We start from the raw sequence: 24664 nt of genomic DNA, 5'->3' as shown, positions 1-24664 counted from the left end.
AGTGTAAAATATTTTTAAATTAATTACAAAACGTTGCAATCTATTCTTATTTCTTTATTTTATGCAGTGTCCAAATTTTCAGGAAATTGGGTATAAATTATTTACTGATTGGGAAAATAGTTAGAGACTCATTTTCTGTTGTTCCACTAAGCAATAAATTATTCAAGTATTTAAGTAGTTTCACTCGCAATTTTCTCAGCCAAAATGGAGATGCTCTACTTACTGTCTTACTAAGACAGCATTTGTTCAGTTCATGATAAAATATATGAAAAAGAAGCAGAACCTCACATTTAATAAGCAGAACAGTAAAATGTGTGACATGTATATTATGTGTTATAAATAACTACCAAGATGAGCTGATTTTCCAAATTGTTGCGGATTAAATGTCAACTAAGCAACAGAATAACAGACAGACAAAAAAAAGGAGACGCAAATCCTAAACGTAACCGCTGCCGTAGTCAATCATTTAATTATTGATTTAAGTTTGTTTTAATTAATTTAACAGCTCTGGGCCATCAAAAGCTATGGTAAGAGAACACCTCTGCTTCTTATCATTTAATACCACAGTGGCTCCTTGCTTGATAGGAAGCTTTCGTCTGGTCCGGCACAAATGGCCAATCCATTTATTCATTTGGTTCTGGCTGAGTGCAGATAGCAGAGCTCACCTACTGAACATAAACATCAAATAAAGGAGCGGCAACCTTTCAAAAACAATAAGACCCTGTGGGAGACAGAAACAAGAGCCTTGGGCAGGAAGGTGAAGAACACGTCTGTTAGCCCTAAGCAGTAGGACACCGGAGTTTCAAAATTCGCATGAGCCCTGATATTCATGTGTCATTAACATGTGTTAACATGTCTATTGTCCCAAAATAAATTAATTTAAAATTAATAAAATTAATTAATTCTGTGGAGAGTGTCATTTACTGCATCTCCAGAGACTGCGGCAGCAAACTGCAGGTGATGACATTACATTTTTATATTGTGCATGACTGACCAATTGAGTGTTACAACCCCATAAAAGCAGACATGTGACGGCCGTTTCTGTGATGTGCTGTCCTCATGAAGTCACCCAGCAGAGTAAATCAATGATGGTGTCTCCTTTAACATTTCTAGCCATCTGGATTTGATCATGCAAACCTGGATCCTGCCTGCAAAATTACAGATCGCAACTGCATGTTTGTTTCTGCCTGGCCAAGCGATAAACAGGTTTCAATTCACACTTTCATTTGAAATCTGCACAATCAATTCAAAGTCAGATACATTATTTCAGAGCTCCAGGTGACGTCTTTAATTGCCTTGTATTGTCTGACCAAGACATTCAACTGGAGTGGCACAAAACCAAGACACACTGTCATGTAATTATAAAACTACACAGCAATATAAATAAAAATTTATAAATAAATGTTTTTAAATATTAAAATTTCCAAAAGTATAGTGCAAACGTACATCATGAACATTTTCTCTCTGTATACATAGAAAACTAACTATTAAAAGAGGCTGCCAACTGCTGCAGGTCTTATCAAGAGAGAAACAGAAAGAGAGCGAGGGGAACCAGAGTCGCTTACTGTGAGGCATATGTTCCTCCGTCAGTGCCACCAACAAATTTGAAAGTATTGAATGAGCTTTCATAGTGAGTAACATCTCACTATTTCACAAATTGTGAAATTTGTATATAATCCTTGCCTCTGTCCGTGTGACAGTCTGACACACAGGCCTTAGCTGACATACTCCTCTTTATCAATTTTTCAAAAGATCATTATCAACTCAAAGACTGTTCACTGCAAATACTGCAATACTTTGAAAAAAGTCTTGTCTAGTGAAGTGAAGGAAAACTTCACTTTCACTCTATAGTATTGCACTACTGCAGTTTCGAGTTTGTAAGAGCCTGCAGGAGCAAAGTTGCATTTCTCTACTAGTCGGCTCATTACACCATCCCCGTCTAAGATGCTTAGACAGCCTTGATCCTTGGCAGCCGAAGTAGGAATGGATGCTCTAATCACAGCACTCTGAGCAGGGGGAATTTGTTGTTGTTGTATTTCAGAAAATAGCTGCAAAAAGCACAAATTAATCCCCACTGACTTTGGAACGAGGACAACCTTTATAACAATTGCTCAGCAGTCACTAGGGGCTAAGCTTTTTTCTCAATATCCTCAACATCCTCAACTCCAGTATCTCCTTAGCGGTGGCCTCTTGAAGGTTGGAATCAGCACCATGATGGCACGGTGTGCAAATGCATCAATCAATTAAATCAGTCAGTCAATCAAATGTGCATTTCTTGTCTTAAACTGCAACAGGTGTGGACAAATGTGTGGTTTCCACATTTGAGTCATTCATTCAACATGTTTTTGCAATCCCACACTTAACCGTGACCCATTGCTTTGAAGTTTCGACCTATACCCGGTTTGCCTTTCTGTGCCAGTAACCCCTCATTCTCAGTATTCATGGATCCCATTACTGCGACAGTGGAGGGGCCGTCTTGTGTGTCATGGTGGGGTGAGACTCGCATTCCTCAGATGACACTGGCTAAATAATGTCTCAGTGGCCGTCTAAATGCAGACACACAAGGCCTAAAGATGCCACCTCAGTTCTGCTTCCCACCCCCTACAGCTTGCTAACCTATGGAATGAGCTATATATTATGTGGGGGAACCATCTGGGTCAACTATAGGGACAATAAATCCATACAGGAACCAGTCTTAAGTGGGTAAATCGGTAGCAACGCTATTCTCTCTCCATTTTTTTTCTGTATCTCTAGACTGAGACAGTGGAAGAAAAAGACAAACTGGCCTTTGGAATGTAATTAGAAAAGCTGAAACAAATTTAGCAATGAACAAAATAATTACTTATTAATTTAACTGGCTAATGAACGGGGAACTAATCAGCTTGTACTTACATCTATAGATTATAACTGGCCAATTAGTTGATGTTTTGGGTCCAACTTAACAGGTTTCATTTTCAGTATTATGTCGGTTTTAGAGCTGCTAAAAGCACAGCAATTACTCTACTCCTTCGTGTCAATTAAATAAATAGCTAAATGTCATTTTATTGAAAACAAAAGGTGGAAAAATCCTTCTTAACATTTTTTAAGCCGTCCACACTGGAGTTATGTGACTTTGTGTGAAATGAAATGTCCAACTCATCAATGCCTGGCTGTCTAATAAGGAGCATATGTGAGCATTAGAGGCGGAAAAACTATTTACAGCAAACTCTGGAGCATAATCAAAAGGACAAAGCTGCTGGATGAGCAAATAAACAGCCTATAGTAGTGTAACGAGATAAACAGACAGCTGGGAGTCAGACAGCCAGCGCTGAAGGTTGGAAGGTCATGTTGCTTGTTTGCAGGATCTGCTAATGGCAATATATTGCATTATATCGTCTGCTCAGCACAAATGGCGCAGCATGTCTGTGTCACTGTGCCAAGTGGGACTGAGGAGGGCAGACCCCTTGGAGCAGACAAAACAGCAGAGATGGCAGTTTAGTAAAATGTGCACAACATTCATCATATACCTGAGGGGTAGCAGAAGGATGCGCCAGTGAATGCCACTGTGTGCATGTCTGTCTATGTTTGAGTTAATATGTGTTCATGCCTGTTTGTGTTCCCTTGCCTTTGTTTGTACATTCCCTGCATTAACAGGGCAGCCAGCAGCTGTCCTTGAATCTCTATTGACAGAGAAGTGTGGGATCTGCTGGGTATTTTTATCCATTAGCCTGTGTGAGAGAGCAGGTGGAGGCTTTGTCGGCTACAACAAGGTCACACAGTGGTGAGTGACGCTATGCTGCTATCTGTGGCTGCTCTGGCCAAACGTCGAGGTCTGAGTGCCCGTTTCACAAAGACACAGCATGTGATGATAGCAACGGGCGCCACTGGCAGAATCAAAGAGCTTCCACTTCAAAACATTACATTCATTGCTTAACTTAAAAAAAAATAAAAAAATTTAATCAAGGAAAGTCAAACCCTCCAAAGACCGAAATAAAATTACACACATCAAATGTGGAACAATCCAGTTTACTGAAAATGGGTAACAGAAATACTTTTTAAAGTCTTTAAATGTCCTTTATTTCTTGGCACTATTAGACTACATTACAACCCTGCGCTGCCTGAATGAAGTTGGCACATTGTACACAAAGCTAATTAGCAGTCCTATTAACATTAAGAACCTGGTGTTAATTCAACGGGTTAAGCTAGCAAAGGACATGGCCCTCTCCCTCCTCCGTTCTGCCTCAGATGCTGAATTAAATGCTGGACAAACAATTACACTTCCCCTGCCACCTGTTCAGATGTGTTTAATAAGAAAATACTACAGTGTCTACTAGAAGGCACCTAATGCAGCAGCCACTGGCCCATTTCACATAAGCCTGATGGAATTTCTTGAATGGCATTAAACGCGTGAATGATGGTGGGTGGCTGAAGTGGCTGGTGGAGCAGAACCTTTGCAGTCACAGAGTGTTTTTAAAAAACACTTGGGAGCTGCGGTTTATTTCCCACCATGGTCGGGCAGCTGGTGGACATGGTGACTGGCTGGAACAGGAATCAGGGAGGCATGTGAATGAGCTTAACAGCACCTACTTGAGCTGCCTCCCAGTATAAAACCCTTGAGAAATAAAACGCACTCAGACTCTTGAGGCAATGCAAACTAGATGAACCGAACTGCACAACCAACAGCAGGTAGAGGTTTATTCAAAGAGTTGTGCAGCAATGCCGGACAATATTCCTTTAAAAGAACAAAAATGTGTTTATGTTTTATAGAAAGCCCACAGATGTGTCTCAGCATGCCAGAAGGAATGCTAATAGCTAATTGACCTGTCCAACCCTTCGCCTTTGTTCAGCAATGCAGCCAACAAACACAGATGTTGATTTAAAGGTCTTCAGCTCATCACGTCAAAAAATACAACCGTGCAACCAAACCTTCAAAAAAGTAAAGACTGTTATAAAGCAGCAGTGTGAGCATCACGGTGTCATGTCAAACTATATCTTAGTAAATAATGCATTGAGAATAACTTACTGTAGGATTCCCATGTAATTACTGCATGATAGCAAAACAGCACATGCTAAGAAAAACACTACATCCAGGTAGAAGATTACCAACTTATTCTTCCTTTGTTTGCTTTTAGCAAACCAAACCCAAAGTAGTAGTTTTTTCAGACATCATACCGAATACTAATGCAGAATTTGCAGAGAACTGACTGCACTGCTGTCTATAACAGTAAAAGCAAGTTTTCTGTCAAATAAGAATTGCATTCCCTGCATTTTGCTGTGTTAATACTATACACAGTGTTAGTAAAGCAACACTGATGCAAAATGTCTGAATGTTATGTGGTTTCAATCTATGAGTTAATGCTAAAAAAATTATATATTTAATTGGTGCTGCTGTTAAGTACAAAACAATGCAGGTTTTTGCCACTATTCATACAAAGGGTTTACAGTGCGTGTGCAATTGTAGGATCCACCTTAAGGGAATCCTGAGGTGAAAAGTTCAGGTGTGGAGTTTCTTTTCTGCACATTTCATCTCACGAAAGAAGAAAGTATTGTGGGGTTAGTGCAAATCAGTACGCTGTTACGGTTTCCCCGCTCTGGTTATTAATGACTTAATCAAAGTGACATGTTTTACCCATGCAAAGGTTTTACAACAAATTTAGGACTATTGTTGTAAATATTGTGAACTCATTATTAGTAATGGCCTCCTGACATAGTCTGAGACCACAGTATTACACTATGACAGCTGCTACTCTGACCACAGTCCTATTCAGTGTCAACCACTCTACAAAAACATAAACACATCGTCTCCGCACACACTGCATCCACTCTTGGTCTTCATAATTGAAAAATAATAACAGCTCCTTTGTTGGAATTTCAGTCAGAGTGGAATTATGCAGTTTCAAAAGACCAAACACAGCAAATGCAGAAGAACACTGAGACTGAGTCAAGATAACTCAATAAAGTCATTTTTGAAGCAAGGTGGCAAATATTTAGTGGTCCAGGTTCTTAAACTTTAGGATTTGCATGTTATTATATATTTTTCTCTCTATTTGGGCTTATCCTGTAAGCTCTGGGTCCTCACAACAAATCATGTTGTCTGCGCACTGAGTTTTGCAGCGGATGCGCTTCCTGATGCAACCTTCCCCAGTTTTACCAGACTTGGGACCAGTGCTCAGATGTGTCATGGCTTGTGCAACCTCAATGGCTAGGGGCCCTCGGCATGTGGCCAGGCAGAGTCGGGGGCAAATTGCCTACCCAAGGGTCGCTAGGTGGCCACTCTAGCGACTGAGCCACTGACATCCCCATGTTATTACAATATAATGAATAGAATAATTTGTGGTTTTTGTATTATATTGGTTGACAATGAACAATGCATTTCAGTCTCAATGGTTGACATGTCATCTTTGGCATATTTCATAACTCTATTGCCTACAAAAAAAGAGTTATATATTTTTTTTAATGGAGACTTAATTATTCTTGGGTAAAAACATCACACTGATTGTAGTCATAAACAAGCAGTCCTAAGCACAACAATGGCTCAAAGTGGATTTACCAGTGGACACGATACTGGAGACAAAGGGATCCCTCAGCTCTGTCACTGAACCTCATCGTAGCAGGTCCATAATCAGGAACAAAGCCAGCTGTCTGGCCAAATGAAACCTGCTACATCTCGCTCAAACAAAGGCCTCAAAGAGGAGCAGTGCAATCACTGCAAAGTTACGCAACATCGCATAAAGATCAATTCATGAGAGCTCAAAGCAAAAATAAGCCGAGATGGGGCACTGTGGAAAAAAACGGGACGGTGGTGTGCTTTAATCTTCCCTGGGCAAATGGCTAGCTTGGTGGCCTAAATGATTCGACAACACTTGGTTCCTCCTTCTCCTCCCTTTCTTCTGTCCAATTAACTTGACACAAATAAGCCAAAGGCTGGAGAAGAGTACTAATGAAATCCCCCAGTGTTCCACAATAGGAGAAAAATAACACTGATTCACAACTCTGCCTGGGTTCAATATCTTGCTGTGACTGCATTCATCTGGTCCATTTTCTGTACAGATATTATTCCCAAACTGCCCTCCTGGTGCATATGAAATAGTTATGGAATTCAATTATCAGTCTTTTGAATGTCTGCTGCTTTCTCCTATAGCATAAAGTAATTCCAGCATTACAATGCTACTCTGCTGTTGGTTGCTAAGAAACAACCGGAGAAAATCTTTCACTATGAGACTGGTATTCACAGAAGCCAGATTTTTTCTTCTTGGGCCCCAAGGCTGCAAACGCTCCTTGTTCACTGGAGGGACATTGAAGTTTGTTTAAAAATAAAAAAGACAAAAGAAAGAAAATCTTACTTTTGTTACAAAACATGTCCTGTTCATGTTCCTGCAGATGCATAAAATGCTATGTTTTAGTACATATTACTTATTGAACAACACTGGAAAGGTCATTCCAAAAAAATTATTATTGTATGCAAATGCCCATTGGAGTTTTTCCCCCTCATGGTGAATCATAACTCTTTTTTAGGTTTATTTTATTTACCCAAATGCAGACATGCTAATGTTTAGCAGCATGTAAAAAGATTAGCATGTCTGTATTTGGATAAATAATGGAAGATAACCCAAGATATACTACTGAATTATTCATTGCTGCAAGTTCTTCATAAAATACAGTCATACTACATTGCACATTCACTACCTGCAATAAACAGTATGTCATAGTAACAAACAGAAAGACTACCACAATTCGGAAACAAGGGAAATGAAGAGTTAAATTAAAAGACTTACTGCTTTAAATTTGGTAATCGGGTGCATCAATTCCTAAATTTACTTTTAAAATGACCATGGCAGTGCCAGTGGTCCCATGTTTAGAGTGTTTCCAGGCTGCTGGACTATCAGCACATGAACAGCATGTTCCCTCTGAGCAAGGAGCCATGGCATTGTCATCTATGCTCTTTCATGCTTTGCCATCACAATGGAACAGGGTCTAACTAGCGCCTGCCCGTGTTAGGTGTGACTTATTCCCCATTTTATCTCAAATGCTGTGATTGTCACACTGTAAAGACACAATGAGCATTGTTTTCAAAAGCTGGTGGAAAAAAAAACACTTGGATACATCACTTTCAGGCCTGCTCAGGGTCAAGAGTTGCCGTACTTAGCAATTGACCATACATTTCTTCTGTATAGCATTGCAGTTTCGCTCTAAACGTTTCCTGTTTACAAAGTTGTCTTATACCACCCAAACCCTTTCACTTGACTCAGACTAAAATAGGCCTAAGCTCAAGAGGGAAGGGGCTTTCAGCCTATATCCTGAGGATGTTTTACAAAAGAAACATGGTGAACCACTGTGATCTTTCAGCACTTCAATGACAAGTTAGTTTCCTCTTTCCTCTGCAACTAAGTTAAAATCCCAAAACAGAATAGAGAAAATATTGTTTGTATGTTTCCCTTTTTAGTTTTTTTTTTTAGTCTAGTTTGTTTTCTATATACTTTGTGGTTATTGTAGTTCAGGAGGTAGAGCAATTGACCACCAATCTCATGGTTGCAGGTTCGATTCCTGGCTCCTCCTGTCACATGTGGAAGTGTCTTTGAGCAAGACACAAAACCCCAAATGTAGTTGCTCCCATGAGTGCAGGCAAGCTGCACAGCAGTTCTACCATCAGTCTGAGAGTGTGTGCATGATGGTGAATATGAATGGGTAGGTAAACTAGTACTCGTGTGGTACTGGGCTATAACACAAGCCTTTGTTTAAGTCTGCTTGGCATGTGTGCAACTGCTATTAGTACAATTGAGCTAAAACAGCTATTTCCAGTGCAGTGTCAATGTAACTGAAGTGACTGTAACTACTTTTGACAAGCTGAAGCTGGTTGTAACAGGGAGTCATTGTGTTGGTCCACATGCTAGACCCAAAGCACCCAAGCCTATAGGAAAGCCTGCATGAATGGCCCGCATCTTTCCCTCCAATTATAATCAAATACTGTCTTTATTTAGCCTAATATTGACATAGCCACAGGCACTCAGACCTTTACTTTTGTTGCACTGCCTGTTTGTATCGGATGAGAATACTGCTCCAATGTGAGTCACATATTTCTCAACAATTAGAGAACCCAAGTACTTGCAGAGATAAACATATCCTATCGCACGGTAGAATGAACATGGTCACATTGTAGTAACCCAAGTAATCTTTTCAGATAGCATCTATTAATGCAATTCATCAAAGTCTCAAGCAACCACTGACATTCATGTTATTCAAACTCTCTCCTAATATTCCATAAATGATTCAGCGACAAATTAGCTTTCAAAGCAAATGCAAACAAGGACCTATAAACCTTACTCAGTGTTTCTCAGCTCACCATGAAACCCTGGGATGCTTGTTTGACACTGTATCAGTGGATGGCTTTAATAAAAAAAACTAATGTAGGATCTTCATACACGCCAGAAATTAATGGGAAACTTCGATTTAATTGAAAAATCAAAAGTTATTTTAAGTCACAAGATCCATCTTCAGGTGAAAGATATCTGTTCTCAGACAAGCATTACTCTATTAACTTATTTTCTAAAGACTTTGTCATCAAGTCGACTTTTCAACTAGCACAGCATTGAGTGACTTTTTGATGAGCTATGCTGACTATTCACTTGTCACAGAATAGCATTAACAGGATGCACGATGCACCTCCTAAAATGCACCGACTGGCCTGATGACCACCACAGTTCTGAGAGTTTGACTGACATTTTAGGACTAGTTTATTACTGTGACTGACTGCTGCCTATTGTGTTTGGTTGTGCAGTTCACATTAACACCCCTTTTCTTAACAATCTTTTCCTTTCAGTGTAATGTTCAGCCTTTTCCTGTGAATGTTGGCTCACAAACAGAACAGAGGAACTAAACACATTATTCAATCATATAATGGTGCTTTCAAGGAGATTTTGCCAGCATAAGCCTTACAGAAAAACTGCTACTTTGGCATTATGTAAGACTGTTTTTCATACTTTGTCTTTGCTACGTCAATGCTTTGTAATACATAAGAAGATCTGCATACCAATAGTGGCAAGAATGATTAATAAAAAGAGTTTGCTCTCTACCAGAGGGGTTTAAGTACGAAGGAAATATAGGGCCATATGGGAAAGCATTTGGCAATGTATGAGGTCAAGAGAGTCAAGTGTCAATTAGCCTGGTCCAAGTCTGAGAAGAAGATGAGCTAATCCCATTTAATGTGCAGCTGTAACTGAAATCACAGCAGTTACAAAAAAAAAACTACAAGAAATGGATATTACAATGCAATTAATGTCAACTGCAAGGGAATGTTCTATTACAGCGATATACATTTCTCCAAACATGTGCCAGAGGGAAGATATTTAGAAGTTTGTGCACACACAAGCTAGCTGGTCTCAACTGGCACCCAAGCGGTCTGGACTCAGAGCCATTAGAAAGAGAATGTAATCTGTGGTTCAGCTGCAAGCTAAGATAATTATCCCCCCTTCTCCCTAAAAGCAGGAAGCAGGGACAAACTGTCAAACACTACATTTAGAATCAGATTATGTGGAGGCCTTGGTAATGAATGGACATTTTCCCTGGTGGGCAACAGAGAGACAGAGCGCTGCAGAGTTAAAAACGTGACCAACCACAGGTTAGACGAACCCTCAGGGACCAATTACAAAGATAAGGTTTCAGCATGACAAATATCATATACCAACCCAGTCCACTGCACACAGGAAGTGGAACAACAGTATTTCTAATCACTAATGTTTAAATGGGGAAAACAATGTTGGGAGGGGCCTTCCCCCTCCTCCTTTCTTTGTTTTGTTTTTAGGCTGTCCACTTGTATCCCCAGTGGCTAAACTCAAGGTCTGCTGCTGCAGCATTTTTCACTTCTGACAACAGCATCGATAAGCACAGACAGCTGTTTTCGCTTATGCTTATGAATCACCTCTCTTAGCTCACATGCCACCTAATCACCTGTCCATCACCATCACAGCTGTTAATAAAGCACAGTTTTCACAAGGCGTGACAGACCACATAAGTATCAAAGGCACATCCACCAAAGGGTGTAATGACTCAAGAGCAGAGGGCGACATTGGTGAGAAGCTCTTCACAAAAAAGTGTCAACTTAGCTTTTTGGCTTATAAATGAGGCTGACACACACACATCTCATCACTGTCCTATTCTTCCATCATTCCATAGATTTACTTTCTCTTTTTTAGTCAGTCCTCCCAGTTACTTACACTCACCAGGATAAACCAAAGACTGTTAAGTACCCATCCTTAGAATAAATTCACTAAATTATTTTAACAAGGATTTTTACAACAGAGGATACATACAAGTAGATTACATTTGCCAGAGAGTTTGTTAAAGATTCCAAGGCAGTGAGACATAACCAGCCTGTAACTGACAAATATGTAAAAATGCTAAAATCTAAGCAGGTGAGCAATTCACTGCAGGCATAGTGTTGAAACTGACTGAAAATGACTCTTGGTTCCTACAAGTGGACAGACAAAAAATTTTATTATGCTAATGAAGCTGGATGTGGCTCCACAACGAAGTGGCAGGATGGAAACATAAGGTGCCATTTATTTTTTTCTGCTGAAGAAAAACAACTCCAAGTCTGCACAATATGTTTAAAATGGTATAAAAAATGCTGTTTGAAGTACACGGATATCAGTCATGTACTGGCCAATAAATAATGTGAGAAAAAAAAAAACTGTGCAAAACATGAGCATTAGAGCTTATGTTTTCCCTCCTAATTATTGAGGATCGTAGAAGCAAATTATGTTGGAAAGCTGTAAGAATTTGCAGCCCTGCAATACATTATTCTACAAATTAAAATCCGCAGGCAATAGCATAATTTGTTTTGTTTTTGTGGAGCCTTTCCAAATAAGTTGCCCTGATCTTGACCCTGCTCATGCAACACCACCTATGTTTAGGTTCCATTATTATAAACACTGTAAACAAGTATTAGCTACACGGAGAACCTGTATGCCGGGGTTTAGAGCTCCCTAATCACACAAATTAATCAGCTCTGCATCTGATCCACGTCATGTCTGAGCAGTTCTCCAAGAGGGAGGGATTATACAGCAGATTATGCATCCGAATGAGCCTGTGTTCCGAGGAACTGAGGCTAAGTGCCAAACTTGCTTAAAGAAGCATGGTAGTTTGAACTGGTGGTATTACAACCATTACCACTTTAAAATCATATCTAATTAGCTTCAACTCTGTAGAATTCAATGTGCAATAAAGATTGTCGGGTCAAGGATTTAGGGGCCGCCTGCTGAGTTTGGCAACAGAATATGTTTCACTTATTCTATTAATCTTGTCTGTACTGTAGGTGTAATGTTTTCCAAAGGCTGGAATTTCCAAAATCTCATTTAGAAATGAGGCTCTTGAAGACAACCACAGCAAGAAACATTATTTAATAGCAGTCATGTTAATGTTGTATGTCAGGCTTTGGTTGATTCTTTAAGCTCTCCAAGCAGCCAAGTGGGTCTCAAGCTAAGTTATGTAAAGATTGTGGTTGCCCAGTGGCACTGAGGTCAACTGCCTTTTGCTGTAAAGGCCACTGGAATTTCTGGAGCCTTAACTCCAGAACTGTTCACTTTAAAAATATCTCTAGCAATGTGAACACAAGGAACTAAAACATGCCTTTGATTTTATGGTGTGTGATTCATTACAAATGTACAGTGTGGCCCTGACACACAGCCCCAGTCTATGGTGATAAAATAAATTGTCAAAACAAAGAACTATAAATTCAGGCCGGTATCCAAACTAAAATAAACAAAGGCAAAGATTGTCTTGCAAAGTAATAAAGACAGATATTCACAACCAACCAGATGACAGCACCCACTGTGTGAATGAACTGGAGTAAGCCCTCAGTAAGCCAGCATTCAAGACCAGAATATAAAAATTCTGAAGATATGAATGCAGAGTAAGTAACTCAGAAACCAGCATGGGGTCTCTCTGTAAACATTTTAGAAATTGTTACTTTGACTTCCTCTTGACTTCTATTGTTGCAAAAGAAACAATAATATCTGAGGCATATCAAATATACTTTTGCAGGCTCTGCAAAATGAACACATTGTTTTCACATGTACCTCCTAAGGAAGAATCTACTTTAAACACTGTCAAAACTTTCCTTGGTACTAAAAACTGTATACATTAATCCCTGACCTTAAGGTACCTACACACACACACACACACACACACACACACACACACACACCAAGAATAATGCTCCTGCATTCTGCAAATACTCGAATGTATGCAAGTTAGGTTGGGAGACATTAGCAGATGTGTATTGCACTTCTTTACACAGGGACAGTATTGCTTTTACAAAACTAGAATAAAATCGAAAGCAGGAAGTTACCGTTATAAACAAATCACTACACTAAACTGGTAAATGGAGAGCAGAAGAAAAAAAAAAACATGCAAGGTTTGTTCATATTTTATAACTATCTGCTAGCTGCTCATCTACCAGTCTGTTTCTTTTCTTTTTTGTTTCAGTGCCGCCTCCTCACTTTGTAATGTAAATCAATAAGCTGCTGATCAGATTTAAGGAAAGGTTGGGGCCTCTTTTGAGTCTTTGCAACCTATGATTACCTACAACACTCTTCTCTCAGTGTCGACGTTTATGTGCATCCCCGGGTAAGCACGATTTCATCCTTAAAAAGTAGAGAGTACTAGTATCAGATATATATTTGATGCAAGCTTGTATTTTGCTACCATCTTAAAAATCATCAGTTGGTCCTTTCTGGATCGCCACTCATCAATAATACAAAGACAGGCTCCAGCAAAGGAGTCTCAGTAGCCTCAGTGGACCAGAATGAAATGCAGACACAAATCGCATCTTGTTGCCATGTTGTCGCCAGAGATCAACCAAGCCTAGCAAATTGGGAAAAACGACTGACTTGTGCACAGAGGATCACGCTCCGATTCAAAAGAAGAAGGCAACAAAAACTTTCCTTACGGTGACACTTGGAACGCAATATCATCCCTGATTGATATGAGACATTTTTTAAAGGAGCTGATTTTACTATACTTTTAAAAGTAAATATGTACCTGGCCATGAATAAATAAAGCTAAACTACTACAACCACAAGTAGCAGAAATACTACTGTCCAACACTAAAGAGCTTTAGGTTGGTTCTCTGCTCCACTAGTATTAATTGATTTTTTTGTGGGGTAAAAGTCACTGTGTGTTTAGCATACTGTCATCTGGTGCAGTCAAACATAAACTGCGCTGTTTGCGGCTGTATAGTTAGATTTTACACAAACATCCTGGTGTATTCCATATGATTAACTCGGGATGAAGTCATTTAATCAGTTCCCCCAGTAGAGTCGTAACTCCAAGAAATAAATGCTTTTAATGCAATAATCGATAGCTTTTATGAGAGCACTGACCAGAAGTGTGGATTATATTTTATTGCCATTACAATATAATAGCAATGCTGACAAGGATTTTGAACCATGATTCCCATGAGCCAATCAGAGGCTTTGCTGGCCTTCTGTGTGGGCATTGTGTGGTGCATTTGTTTCTTTCTTTCCTTCCTGAAATCAACCCCTGTATTTAAGCTAGGGGGGAATATATCACTGTGGCCGCGGTGTGAGTAACCATCGTAGCCTGTGCTCTGCCTCCACTTTCAACACAAGAATAACATGTGACATCACTACAGGGTTAGTGCTGTCCAACGCAAGTAAAGGCCAAGGAAACGGGTTCCTACATTTACAGCTGAGAGCTTTGGAGAATTAGCAAACCCTGTGTTACCTGGGAAAACTACACATGACTACTGGAGAAAAAGGGTGCATTTTAAAATAGACTAATAGAGATAGTAAAAAGATTTGAAATAGATGATCACATTCTTCTGATACGCTGTCAAAAACAGCAAGGCAGTCACAAAACAACACCCAAGTCCAGAGCATAAAAACAGATTTGAGGGGGAAAGGGATTCGGTTGTCAAGACCTTCTTCCTGCTTGAGTTCAAAAAGCATCCTGACGCCTTCCCTTTTCCTGGTGCTTGTATTGGACAGGATGCTGAGAAACACAGCAGCATTGGCCAATTTTAAAACCTAAAGCAAATGTTCCGGTATAGGTTAATTATTAGCCACACTTTAATTTGTTAGGACTAGGCTGAATCCATAATCTTTATCAAGTTTACTGTCAATAATTACATTTGAAATCAATGAATAGTCCATTTTTGCTCGCAATTATAAAACGGTTTGCAATTTACTGTGTAAATCAGCAGAAACTAATAGGCTTTGTATTTGTAAGCTCATCTGAAATTAAACATTGTTCTCCCTTAAATAATTTAAAAACCTAACTGCTTTACTAGTTTTTCGACCAATTAGCAGGGCACAATCCTGCTATGCTTGCATGCCAAATATTTTGTTTTAGTTTGGTACATGATGAACCTTCTGTTTGCCTACTAAAAGCCCAAACGCATTTGTTTTCTTCCTTACGTCCATGCAGGCATCTCCTGTCTATGTCCAGAAAGTGTGGAAGCTGTAAAGAAGGCACCTTGTCCTTCTGGCTATGGAAGGGCCATGACAGTGGAGGAGACTTGTTTGTGGCCTTTAGCTTTGCCACCTGGCTAAACAAGAGGATAAAGCGTTTAACCTCAGTCCAGCCACTTGCTGAGAATAGACACAAGCGAAAGCAGAAGTATGCCATCCATGTGATCCATCAAGAGTCAGGTGCACAGTAGTTTTTGTTCCTGGTACATAACGTGATTTCACTTTCACGATTAGTTGGTGTAGTCTCGGATCTCGTACTTTGGCAACTCCTGACTAAGTGACTATATAAAGAGATGGACACTTTATCAAAATTTACATTTCAGGTAAATCCATTATATGAAAATGGCCCATCACATCTCATCTGCTGTAGCTTCCCCTTCTACTAAAGCTTGGGTTTTGACATTCTGAATCGATGACTTTATAAAAACACCTATATCTCAGAGTTCAAGCCAAGGTTTTGAAACGCTAAAGACATATTTGATACCCATGACCAATGACCTGACAAACACTGGATACAACGTTCAAAAAGAAAACCTGATGTTCTCACTTAATGGTGAACACTCACTCTAGGGAAGTTACCACTACCTCACTGTGTAGATAAAGATGAACACAGGCCAATCATCAAAGAGAACTGCATATCTGAAGTTACCGACCCCCAAAGAGCAGTCAAGGAAGGTCTTCTAACATAAAACCCTATGAAGCCATAGTTAATTGGGTCTGTATAAAATTAAACATACAACCTTATTTAAGGTTAACGTCAACAACAGCAGCAATTTTAAGGGGAATTTGGGTAATTAGGAGTGAAATGTGTAGCCTGATAATTGGGAAAGGAATCACTGGTAAATCAGGTAAATGAAAAATTACAACTTCAAACATTTTATGTTTGAGTAACACTTCGGTTTCATTTAATGGGGTACCACTACCCCCCCAATACATTACTGAAATTGTCATGCAAAGGCAATAACAGATCAAATAGCCATGTCATGTAATCTTGTTTTAAGTTACATGACAACTGCAATAATGTGCAGCAGTGCTTTCCAGAAAAGCTGTGTTGTCCTCCTCCTCCTCTCTTCTGTGCTCCACGGAGCATCAGGCTGTGACTTAGATCACTGTCACAAATTCAATACACTTTCATTTGCAACACAAAATTGAGCAAACGAAACTGACAAGAAACTGACGGGACCAGTGTGAACACTAGCCATTAGGTGGTCTGTTACTTAACCTGTCATGTGACAACAGGGTGAGGCAGAGGGTCAAATCCCAATGCGGTCAGTCCTCAGCGATAAAGACAGATTCCTCTAACCGTGAGCTAATCCTGACAAAGAGGCCCTGCCAACGCCATTAGGATAAACTGTGTCACACTCCCTGAACACCTGAAAGGAACACCAGCAAAGGTGCAGCTATTGAAAAAGAAAAAACATGAACAGAAGACAGTCACATGATATTTAATACCCTGAATAGTGCTTTATTTCAGTGAAAAAAAAAAAAGTTTTTCCTACAGACTCCGAATCCCATTGACATCACACTTTTCCCGTCTGACCAGATGATTTTTAAACAAAGTCTATTCTAAAAAAAGTAGAATGGTTTATTCTACTTTGACTCCAGAATCAAATGTTTGTATATTGACACAGCACGGGTTCGTGCCACGGCTCCAGAGTGTTAAGTGACCATCATTCCAGTCATTATTTTCGTTCCCCAGCGTGACATAATTTATCCAAGCCTCAGCCTCTTTTATTCAGACCAATTTTCCAGTTCAGAAATTCCAAATATTTAATTTATCCCTTCATATTCTTGGTAGATTGGGAAAACGTCAGTAAATGGCATTCTGACTTCAGATATCATACTTTAAAGTCAGCAAGACAATGTAGGCCTGAAGATGTCGTTATTTTTACAGAATAAATCTAAACGGTCTGTTTGAATCATTTTGACTGACTTTCTTTTGTATATTATAGTTAATTTAATTGGTTTACATTTTATGCGGCTAATGATACAAAAAACCCATTTGAGGTATTTCATAAACATGTAGTATGGGCTCTAATTAAATTTTTATTCATTTCACTGACAAAAATTAGTTTCAAATGACAGAATCATTTCCTTTAACCCAAGTATAAAACGCTTGATTATGTCATAGATTACCATTGCGGTCACTGATGCCAATGAAATTATGCTCCTTCATGGTCAGATTTATTGCTTAGGCCAGATAACAAGTTGTCAATGACAATGTAACTCTTTCCTCAATGGCAGACAGATAAGCAGATGGCTGTGCCACTAACTGAAGCCGACTGGTTTGCGTAGTGGCCCAGTGATTGTCAGTTGTGTGTAAGCAGCATCCATTTGTGCAGCGCTGACTGTGTGCAAACAAAATAAGTCCCATCTACGGAGTCGAACTGGATTTAATGGGTGTATTTCGCCCACACGATTTGCATTATCTGCAACCATCCAACCAGAACTCACACTTCCAGGAGGAAACTGTCCGGCTTTTATCAGATACTTCAGTGATATAGCACCGTAGCTACACTAAGCTTCAGAAGCGATTAGGTCTTCTAGGCAACGGAGAATCCAACTAAGTATTCAACTACAACAAGGAGCTCAGGTCAGAAGCACGTTTAGAAATTGTATAGTGGCCCAGCGTTTGTTTGCGGTAAGCTAGCCCGGGCTGCTGGCTAGGGTTGGGATTCGACCGATTCCCTGCCCCTCATGTGCTCATCCTTGTAGAGGTTTCTTTCAAAAGGCGAAGCTTGGGCCGCACGCAACACAACCATTGCAAAATGCCCGATTCCCACATGTACAAAAAAAAAAAAACAAGACGCCCAAACGGATGGTGTGTGAGCTAGGTTAGATTCCCAGCATGGCTGCAGCTCCCGTACTGTTAAGTGGCCTTGATTATCTCCGCTGATAAAGGGCTTAGCGGGATGTGGCTATAGGTTCACACTGGAACAGGCTGAATGGCAACAGTTGCAAAGAGAAACGCTGTTGCGCTTTAAGGACGCTACATGAGATGTGGATGCTGCGATGCTACGAGGTAGCATTTTGAGAGGCGAAACACAATGGAAACGGGGCTTTCTTTCTTTCGAAGTTGAACACAATAAATCATTTAATCTGACCTGTTGCGTCCTTTCAGCCGGGTTCATCATCACAGCCTGCCGAAAGCTGTTATCCACATAAGACGCCATTGTTTTGGAAGACGCCGTCTGTAGAACACTGGATCCCTTATTCTAGAAAAGGGGGTTGTAAAAATCCAGAAGTACGGACTTCTTGAACAGCAGTCCCCCTCCTTGTTGTCTTGTTTTTGTTCTCGTCGCCTGTGTTCCGACGCGAGCGGATAAGCTGGGAGTGCCCGGGGCCAGGCCACGACTGGAGCCACACACCCGTGCAGTCTCCTCGCGGCGTCCGTGTCTCTTGTTGCCCGAGCCGAAACCGGCTGCCAACACCGGTCCCCGCCGAGAGGAAACTTGTAGCAAGAAAATAAAAAATAAAATGCGCGGCCGAAACGATCTCGTATAACTATTCTCTTATGATGAAAAATGTCCCCTTATTGAAGCCAGCGTTCATCAAAGCCGTTTCTTGTCTCTTCAGCATTCTGCTAGCGACGAAAAGAAATCCCGTGTAGGAGGTACCAGACGAAAAAAGTGCGCTAAATGCTAACACTTATCCGGTCAGCAACAGCCTTGTGTCCATGATAGCAGGCAGCCCCGGGTGCGCTCACTGAGAGAAATCATGATATTAGCATTTTTAAGGAGGCTAAAAGTGGAGATAGACCCGCCGCCGCTGGGCTCTGTTGTGTGCCACCATGGTGACTGACACACCACCGTCATCCGCTGAAGATTTCATATAGCACTTCCTGCGTCTTTATTTTCAAAATAAACTTCCCGCCGAGAAACCTGTTCGGTGTGAATACAAAGAAACAATAGGGCGAGAGATTTGTGGTGAATTCATGTAAATGTTGATTTGTTGTTTCCTCGCAGTATATTTTGCATTGATCGTACACATAAAGGGCGCGATAATGTAAAGGGACCTAACCGAAATGCAAATGCCATTGGGCCTGGATAAAGACAAAAATCGCCTCGGATAAAGACATCTGCCAAATTACTAAATAGAAACGTACATTAGCCTGAACAGTATGAATTATGCACATATTAGTGCAACAAGCCCAGGTGTCGTGGAACAGGCGTCAGATAATTATTTTCACCCAATGAAAAGTCGGTTAAATCCAGGGATGAACAGTGATTGCACAAGAGATTGCGTGATTTATAATGAGCTTGCCCAGTATGCACTTTAATACAGCGCAAGAACATTAAGAGTTGGTTTTAGTTCGTTCCAGATTTGTGCTGAATTTCAGCTTGAATGATATTGTTGCCCTAATGGTGAACCTGTTTGTGGGCGGAGCAATCACACTCTTATTTTGAAGCAGAAATCATCGCCTTTCCTTTCTCGCCGTGGTTATCTATGTTTGACTTGACAGAGATTTGGGCACAAGAGGCGACTCATGGGCGAGTCCATTTAACAAAAAAGAAAAAAGAACGACTCAGAGAGACTAGGTGTGATCAGGAAAAGTGGGGCGTTGGTGGCACCTAGTGATTCTGTGGGGAAATACAGAGACATTCATGTGTTGTCTTTGGTGGAAATCGGGGTAAGATGGAATAAGGTAAACTGTGTAATGTTCTAGTATTATAGGCAGACTGTGGCTAATAATGCAACGAAATTTATTAATTATTATTATTATTATTGTGTTGTTGTGCGCTACAGATGCAAAGGTTTCTCAATGGTGTGTCAATAAACTAGAAAACTTACCCAGATAGGCAAACCTAACTAAACACTACAAAAATAATACATATAAAAGGCGTCATTAAAAAAAACTACGCATAAGCCTGTAGAATACAATAGCTTAGAGTAGTGGTTATGTGCAAATATTTTTAATCTACCGATACTACTATATACCTGTGTACCTATAGTATATATATTAAAATAAATAATAGGGAAATATACAACACAAAACAACTGATGAAGATGTTAAAAAGAATATGCAGGGAAAAAATAGGAATACTAAAATGTTCCTCAATCATTACAATTAAAAAAATAGATTTCTGCTTCTATGTTAATTTTTTTATAATGTGTTGCTGGATAATGTTGGATAGTAAATCGACATGCTCCAGTGGCAGAAACATCTCCAGCTTTTAGGATCAGACTAGGCCACAACCACTGATGCCATGACAACCAGTGGTTGCATGACAACCAACCATAACCCCACGGACAGAGCAGAGCACACAGCTGGGCTCAAGTTGTCACCTAAGGGTGCTCATTATATGAGTGTTTCTAACCTTCAACAGATCCAAACATAGTAGCAGTAATAATGACGCAGAACAAAGCAAAAGCTGCAGAGGGACACCAGCATGGACAAAGGATCCTTTTTACAGGTGGGAGAAGAATGTAGCCTACTGCTCTTATGTCATTCAATGGGGTGCAATTACTAAATGCTGCAATTTAAATTAAAGCAATGTCGCTGTTTTTGTAGCTGCAATATGAACTTACTGTTATCACTAACAATATAGCTAATTTGTGTAAATGTATATTTTGTCAGACATGTCAGATGATGCTAAGGACATTAAAGCAATGTGCAATAATTATACAGTGTCTAAGTAAATATACGTCTTAGTGAGACTGGACACTTGATGGCACTGTAACCTGGGCTAGAAGCAAGCTGACATATTTTTATATCTGCCTTTCAGTACTAATGCATGTCAGGGTGAAGTTCTACAATATCTCATTCTTTGTGCATTAGAACATGCTGATGTAGATTAGTTTTCGTTCAGTACTTTTGCATTAGACTATCTACATTGCTATGTGCAAAAATATCACAATGAAATACAAAATATAAATAAATATCTGTTATTATTGTGTTTTGTCTGTGTTTTGCAATTTCACAGGGAACTCTTGAATACATCCGAGGAGCTGAAAAGACTTTCCAAGCAAAGCTGCAAAAAGCTCAACTGTTTTTGCTGAATTGTTGCTTCCATATACGTATATCGTTTAGGCAAACTTCCAGGCTAGTTACCCTTAAAAACTTAAAAGGGGATAAAGGCAATTATGTCATTGATGATGTCATCAATTTTGAAAAGTATAAAAATCTTAAAAAGTACAAAAGATATTAAAAAGCTGTGTAGCTCAACGTTGTGCAGTTTTAACGGTGTTTCAAGCTAAAGGTATGCCGAAGTAGTTGGGCGCCAAATAAGCACGGAACACGGAAGTGCGAATGATAATAAAGATGAGGATATCATTACTGTTAATTCTCAGGCAGTCACAGTCAATACATTCAAAAAGTAACACTGAAGAGAACGCACGCTCTGAAATACATTCATCTTTTAAAATGTCAAACCCTGCATCAACAGTTTCCAACTTTTTAAGTTTCTTTCAGTTCTGTTGTATTCATTACAACAGCCTCTATTTACTGTATTTACTGACTTTACTCATATTGATAATATTTTCTGTTTTCCTCAATGTTTGCTGTTAATATTGCATCACCATTACATATTAAAATGTATTTCATGCCAAGAAAATATTATACACACATGTCCAAACAATCTGGATTTTAAAGATTAGGGTTATATTTTATCGCGGCCTGAATTTTTTATCACTTGATTTTTTTTAAACAAGGTCCAGATGGAATTGGAGACTACAGGCCAAGATTAAATTATTTCAGCCAGCACATCGGTGTGGGTGCCTCATCACCTGAGGCCACTGGTGACCTCAGTTACTTGTTCCGAGCTGCACCTCAGGCCCCCCTTCCCATGCCCAGGAAGAGCCACGTGGGTGAGGTTGGCTGGGGCTGGCGGTATAACCAGCTGTTGAACAGTGGGACGCTGCTCAGCAATATGCAAATCAAGGTAAAACTCACTGTGTGCAGCTTATGCAAATGAGTATGTAGAAGCATCACCCTTCAGGTAAGGTGCCACAAAGTTATGCTGAGCATGACTTTGAGAAATAGCTTAAGATGTTATGCCGGAACAGCCTTTCAAGTACAGCAGCTATAATTAAACTACTCAGTTCTTTATCTTATTAACAGAAAACAGAGATATGGACAGCGCTGGAGGACAAAGTGGCTCACAGGTTTCAGAACTAATAGTAAGTCTGCACATGCTGAATGTCTTTTGTTTCCATTGTACAGGATTGTGTTACACTCATGTGCTGTGTCTGAGGGATAAGTGAGAACATCTCAGGTTTGCACAGTGTTGAGTGACCACATTGTGGGTTATCTGCTTACCCATTCATAATGCAACACTTCCACATTTGCGGGAACATACAGCTCTAGACACTAAATCAGCCAGAGAGACATGGATAAAATTGCACTGCCGACAAACATACTAACATTACCAAATGCTCTGCGCTTAAATATTGCAAATTACAATCAACAACATTACTTCCTCAACAAGCTTTAACAGTAAATACCCGTATACTAAAGAAACTCATACATCAAGTTTTCTCGATGGAAGAGATGCTGAATGGAAATTGGTGGCTCTGTTTAGCTTTCTCTTTTCCCCGTGACTTTACCATCAGATTCATATAAACAGAAGGATACAAATAAGCAACAAGCTGACCTTTCCTCCAGTGTCAATCGCTTGGTAAAAGGTTGTCCCACTTGTGGCAGGCATTCAGGAACAGCAACCACAGATTTAGGGAAACCTAAAGCAGCACTAAATGCAGATACTTGAAAGGCACAATAGGCCACTGAAATATTTGTAAATGATGTAATCAGTTGCTAAAGCCTTGACAGTCCCCTCATTTGAACATGCAACCACTGCACTACTATTATCAAAACAGGAAGGGATAATGCTGTGGTTTATACTGTGGTCAAAAGATCATCTACTGAAGAATAATTTGACTAACCTCCAACCAACCTGTGAAAACAGTGTTTTCTATAGGAGTCACAAAATTATTCATCTAACTGTTACATTAGGCTAATGTTCGTGTGGGCTAAACTCACCTTCTCTTTTGCCTGAAAGTTTTCCAACTTCTAAAAACAGAATTAGCTTTGACACAGACATTATGTGTAATTGCAGGAGTAGCTGTGAGTCTCAGAGACATTATGAATCTGTCAGCATGCTGGTTCAATACCTCAGTGACACATTTTATGTTGCTCATTTTCATTGTTCCCTAGTTTTCATTTATTCAGTTACTTTGTTTTCTGGTTTCTAATGAGAATTACAGTCTCATGGGAGCAAGACTCTGAGGTTATTGACATTTATTCTTGTTGCAGATGTTGTACATTCATCTAAGTCACTGCCTCAGTGTTAGCCAATCTGTTACCCATTAAATAACAAAGGCAAGAAAACCATCCAAAGCCCCAAAGTGTAGTGTAGACCATGTTAACCCACACAGTCTTAAGTCTATAAAGAAGAAACTAATGCCAGCAATGACATATTGGGACACATTAACAATCAAGACAAAATAAATCAGGGAAAACTACATTGACATTGTGACAGAATAAAACGGGATAGTGAACAGACAGACAAGCATGCAGAGACTAGGCAGGGTGACACATTTTGAGATTTATGAGGCAGATTGAATTGGACGAGTGTTCCCTGTCCAGGAGGTTTTCACACGTGAGTGCAGGGTTGGTTATTGCAGCTAACAGCCTGGCACATTTGTGGAAATGGTTTGTTATTATCTCACAACTGCCCAGAAGTGTGGAATGACCCGTTTCCTAGAAGCAAGAAAAACAGCCTTTTCTACTGATGCTCAGCCAGCAGCCGCAATACAAAAACACATAACAATAGAGGAATTAATATTGTACGTCTGTCGAGGGGATAAGAACACAGTGAGCACTTCTGATGTGAGCAACATTTTCACGGGTTAGAAAATGTTTGTGCTGTATTCTGTATAACACAAAAAGAAACATATTATTCTAACATAGTACTGGATTGATTAAATAGCACTGGATCATATTCAGGTATCCAGTAAATACAATATTTCAATTAAAAAACCGAGAAACATGAGACCCAACAAAGTTAGCATGTGGAAATACGTACTTTGTGATTAAAAGAAAGTACGTTTTCCAAGTAAACTTTGATAATGTGCCCAGCGATATGCAAACATGGCAAACATTTGACACTGCATCACAGATCACGCTCATGTTTGTGGTTCCATGCAACCACACCCAGTTTAGCCACCTGAAACACTACGATGTAGGATCCCTACTGCGA

The 24664-nt window shown here is 39.8% G+C and overlaps 2 protein-coding genes across 12 annotated transcripts in view; one reads left to right on the top strand and one right to left on the bottom strand.

Annotated features, from left to right (window-relative positions):
• rapgef2b (Rap guanine nucleotide exchange factor 2b) overlaps positions 1–19274 on the bottom strand; it is a 93336-nt gene extending 74062 nt beyond the window's left edge. For 10 of the 11 annotated variants that reach the window (XM_067517999.1, XM_067517998.1, XM_067518002.1 and 7 more), the window contains exon 1: positions 18572–19273. In XM_067517999.1, coding sequence (XP_067374100.1) covers positions 18572–18640 — 69 coding nt within the window. In that variant the 5' untranslated portion in view covers positions 18641–19273. Of the gene's footprint in view, positions 1–18571 lie in introns of all 11 variants that reach the window. The other variant, XM_067518000.1, reaches the window with a different exon arrangement.
• Positions 19275–20817: 1543 nt separating this feature from the next.
• On the top strand, positions 20818–23552 carry LOC137134561 (protein SPMIP2). The gene is made up of 3 exons (XM_067519484.1): positions 20818–20881; positions 22119–22348; positions 22528–23552. The coding sequence occupies exons 1-3, from the start codon at positions 20818–20820 to the stop codon at positions 22582–22584; spliced, it is 351 nt and encodes a 116-aa protein (XP_067375585.1). The 3' UTR covers positions 22585–23552.
• The last annotated feature ends 1112 nt before the right edge of the window (positions 23553–24664 follow it).

The sequence above is a fragment of the Channa argus genome, chromosome 10 (assembly GCF_033026475.1).
Source record: "Channa argus isolate prfri chromosome 10, Channa argus male v1.0, whole genome shotgun sequence".
NCBI classification, from domain to species: domain Eukaryota; kingdom Metazoa; phylum Chordata; class Actinopteri; order Anabantiformes; family Channidae; genus Channa; species Channa argus.
The sequence above is the reverse complement of the archived record's forward strand: the minus strand, read 5'-3'. Positions and strand labels throughout refer to the sequence as shown.

Bases quoted from the DNA above. Each gene is read 5' to 3' on its own strand.
- LOC137134561 (XM_067519484.1), top strand. From the start codon at position 20,818: ATGACGCAGAACAAAGCAAAAGCTGCAGAGGGACACCAGCATGGACAA. The intron at 20,882-22,118 runs GTGGGAGAAGAA...TTTTTAAACAAG, and splicing joins ACAAAGGATCCTTTTTACAG to GTCCAGATGGAATTGGAGAC. The intron at 22,349-22,527 runs GTAAAACTCACT...TCTTATTAACAG, and splicing joins TCAGCAATATGCAAATCAAG to AAAACAGAGATATGGACAGC.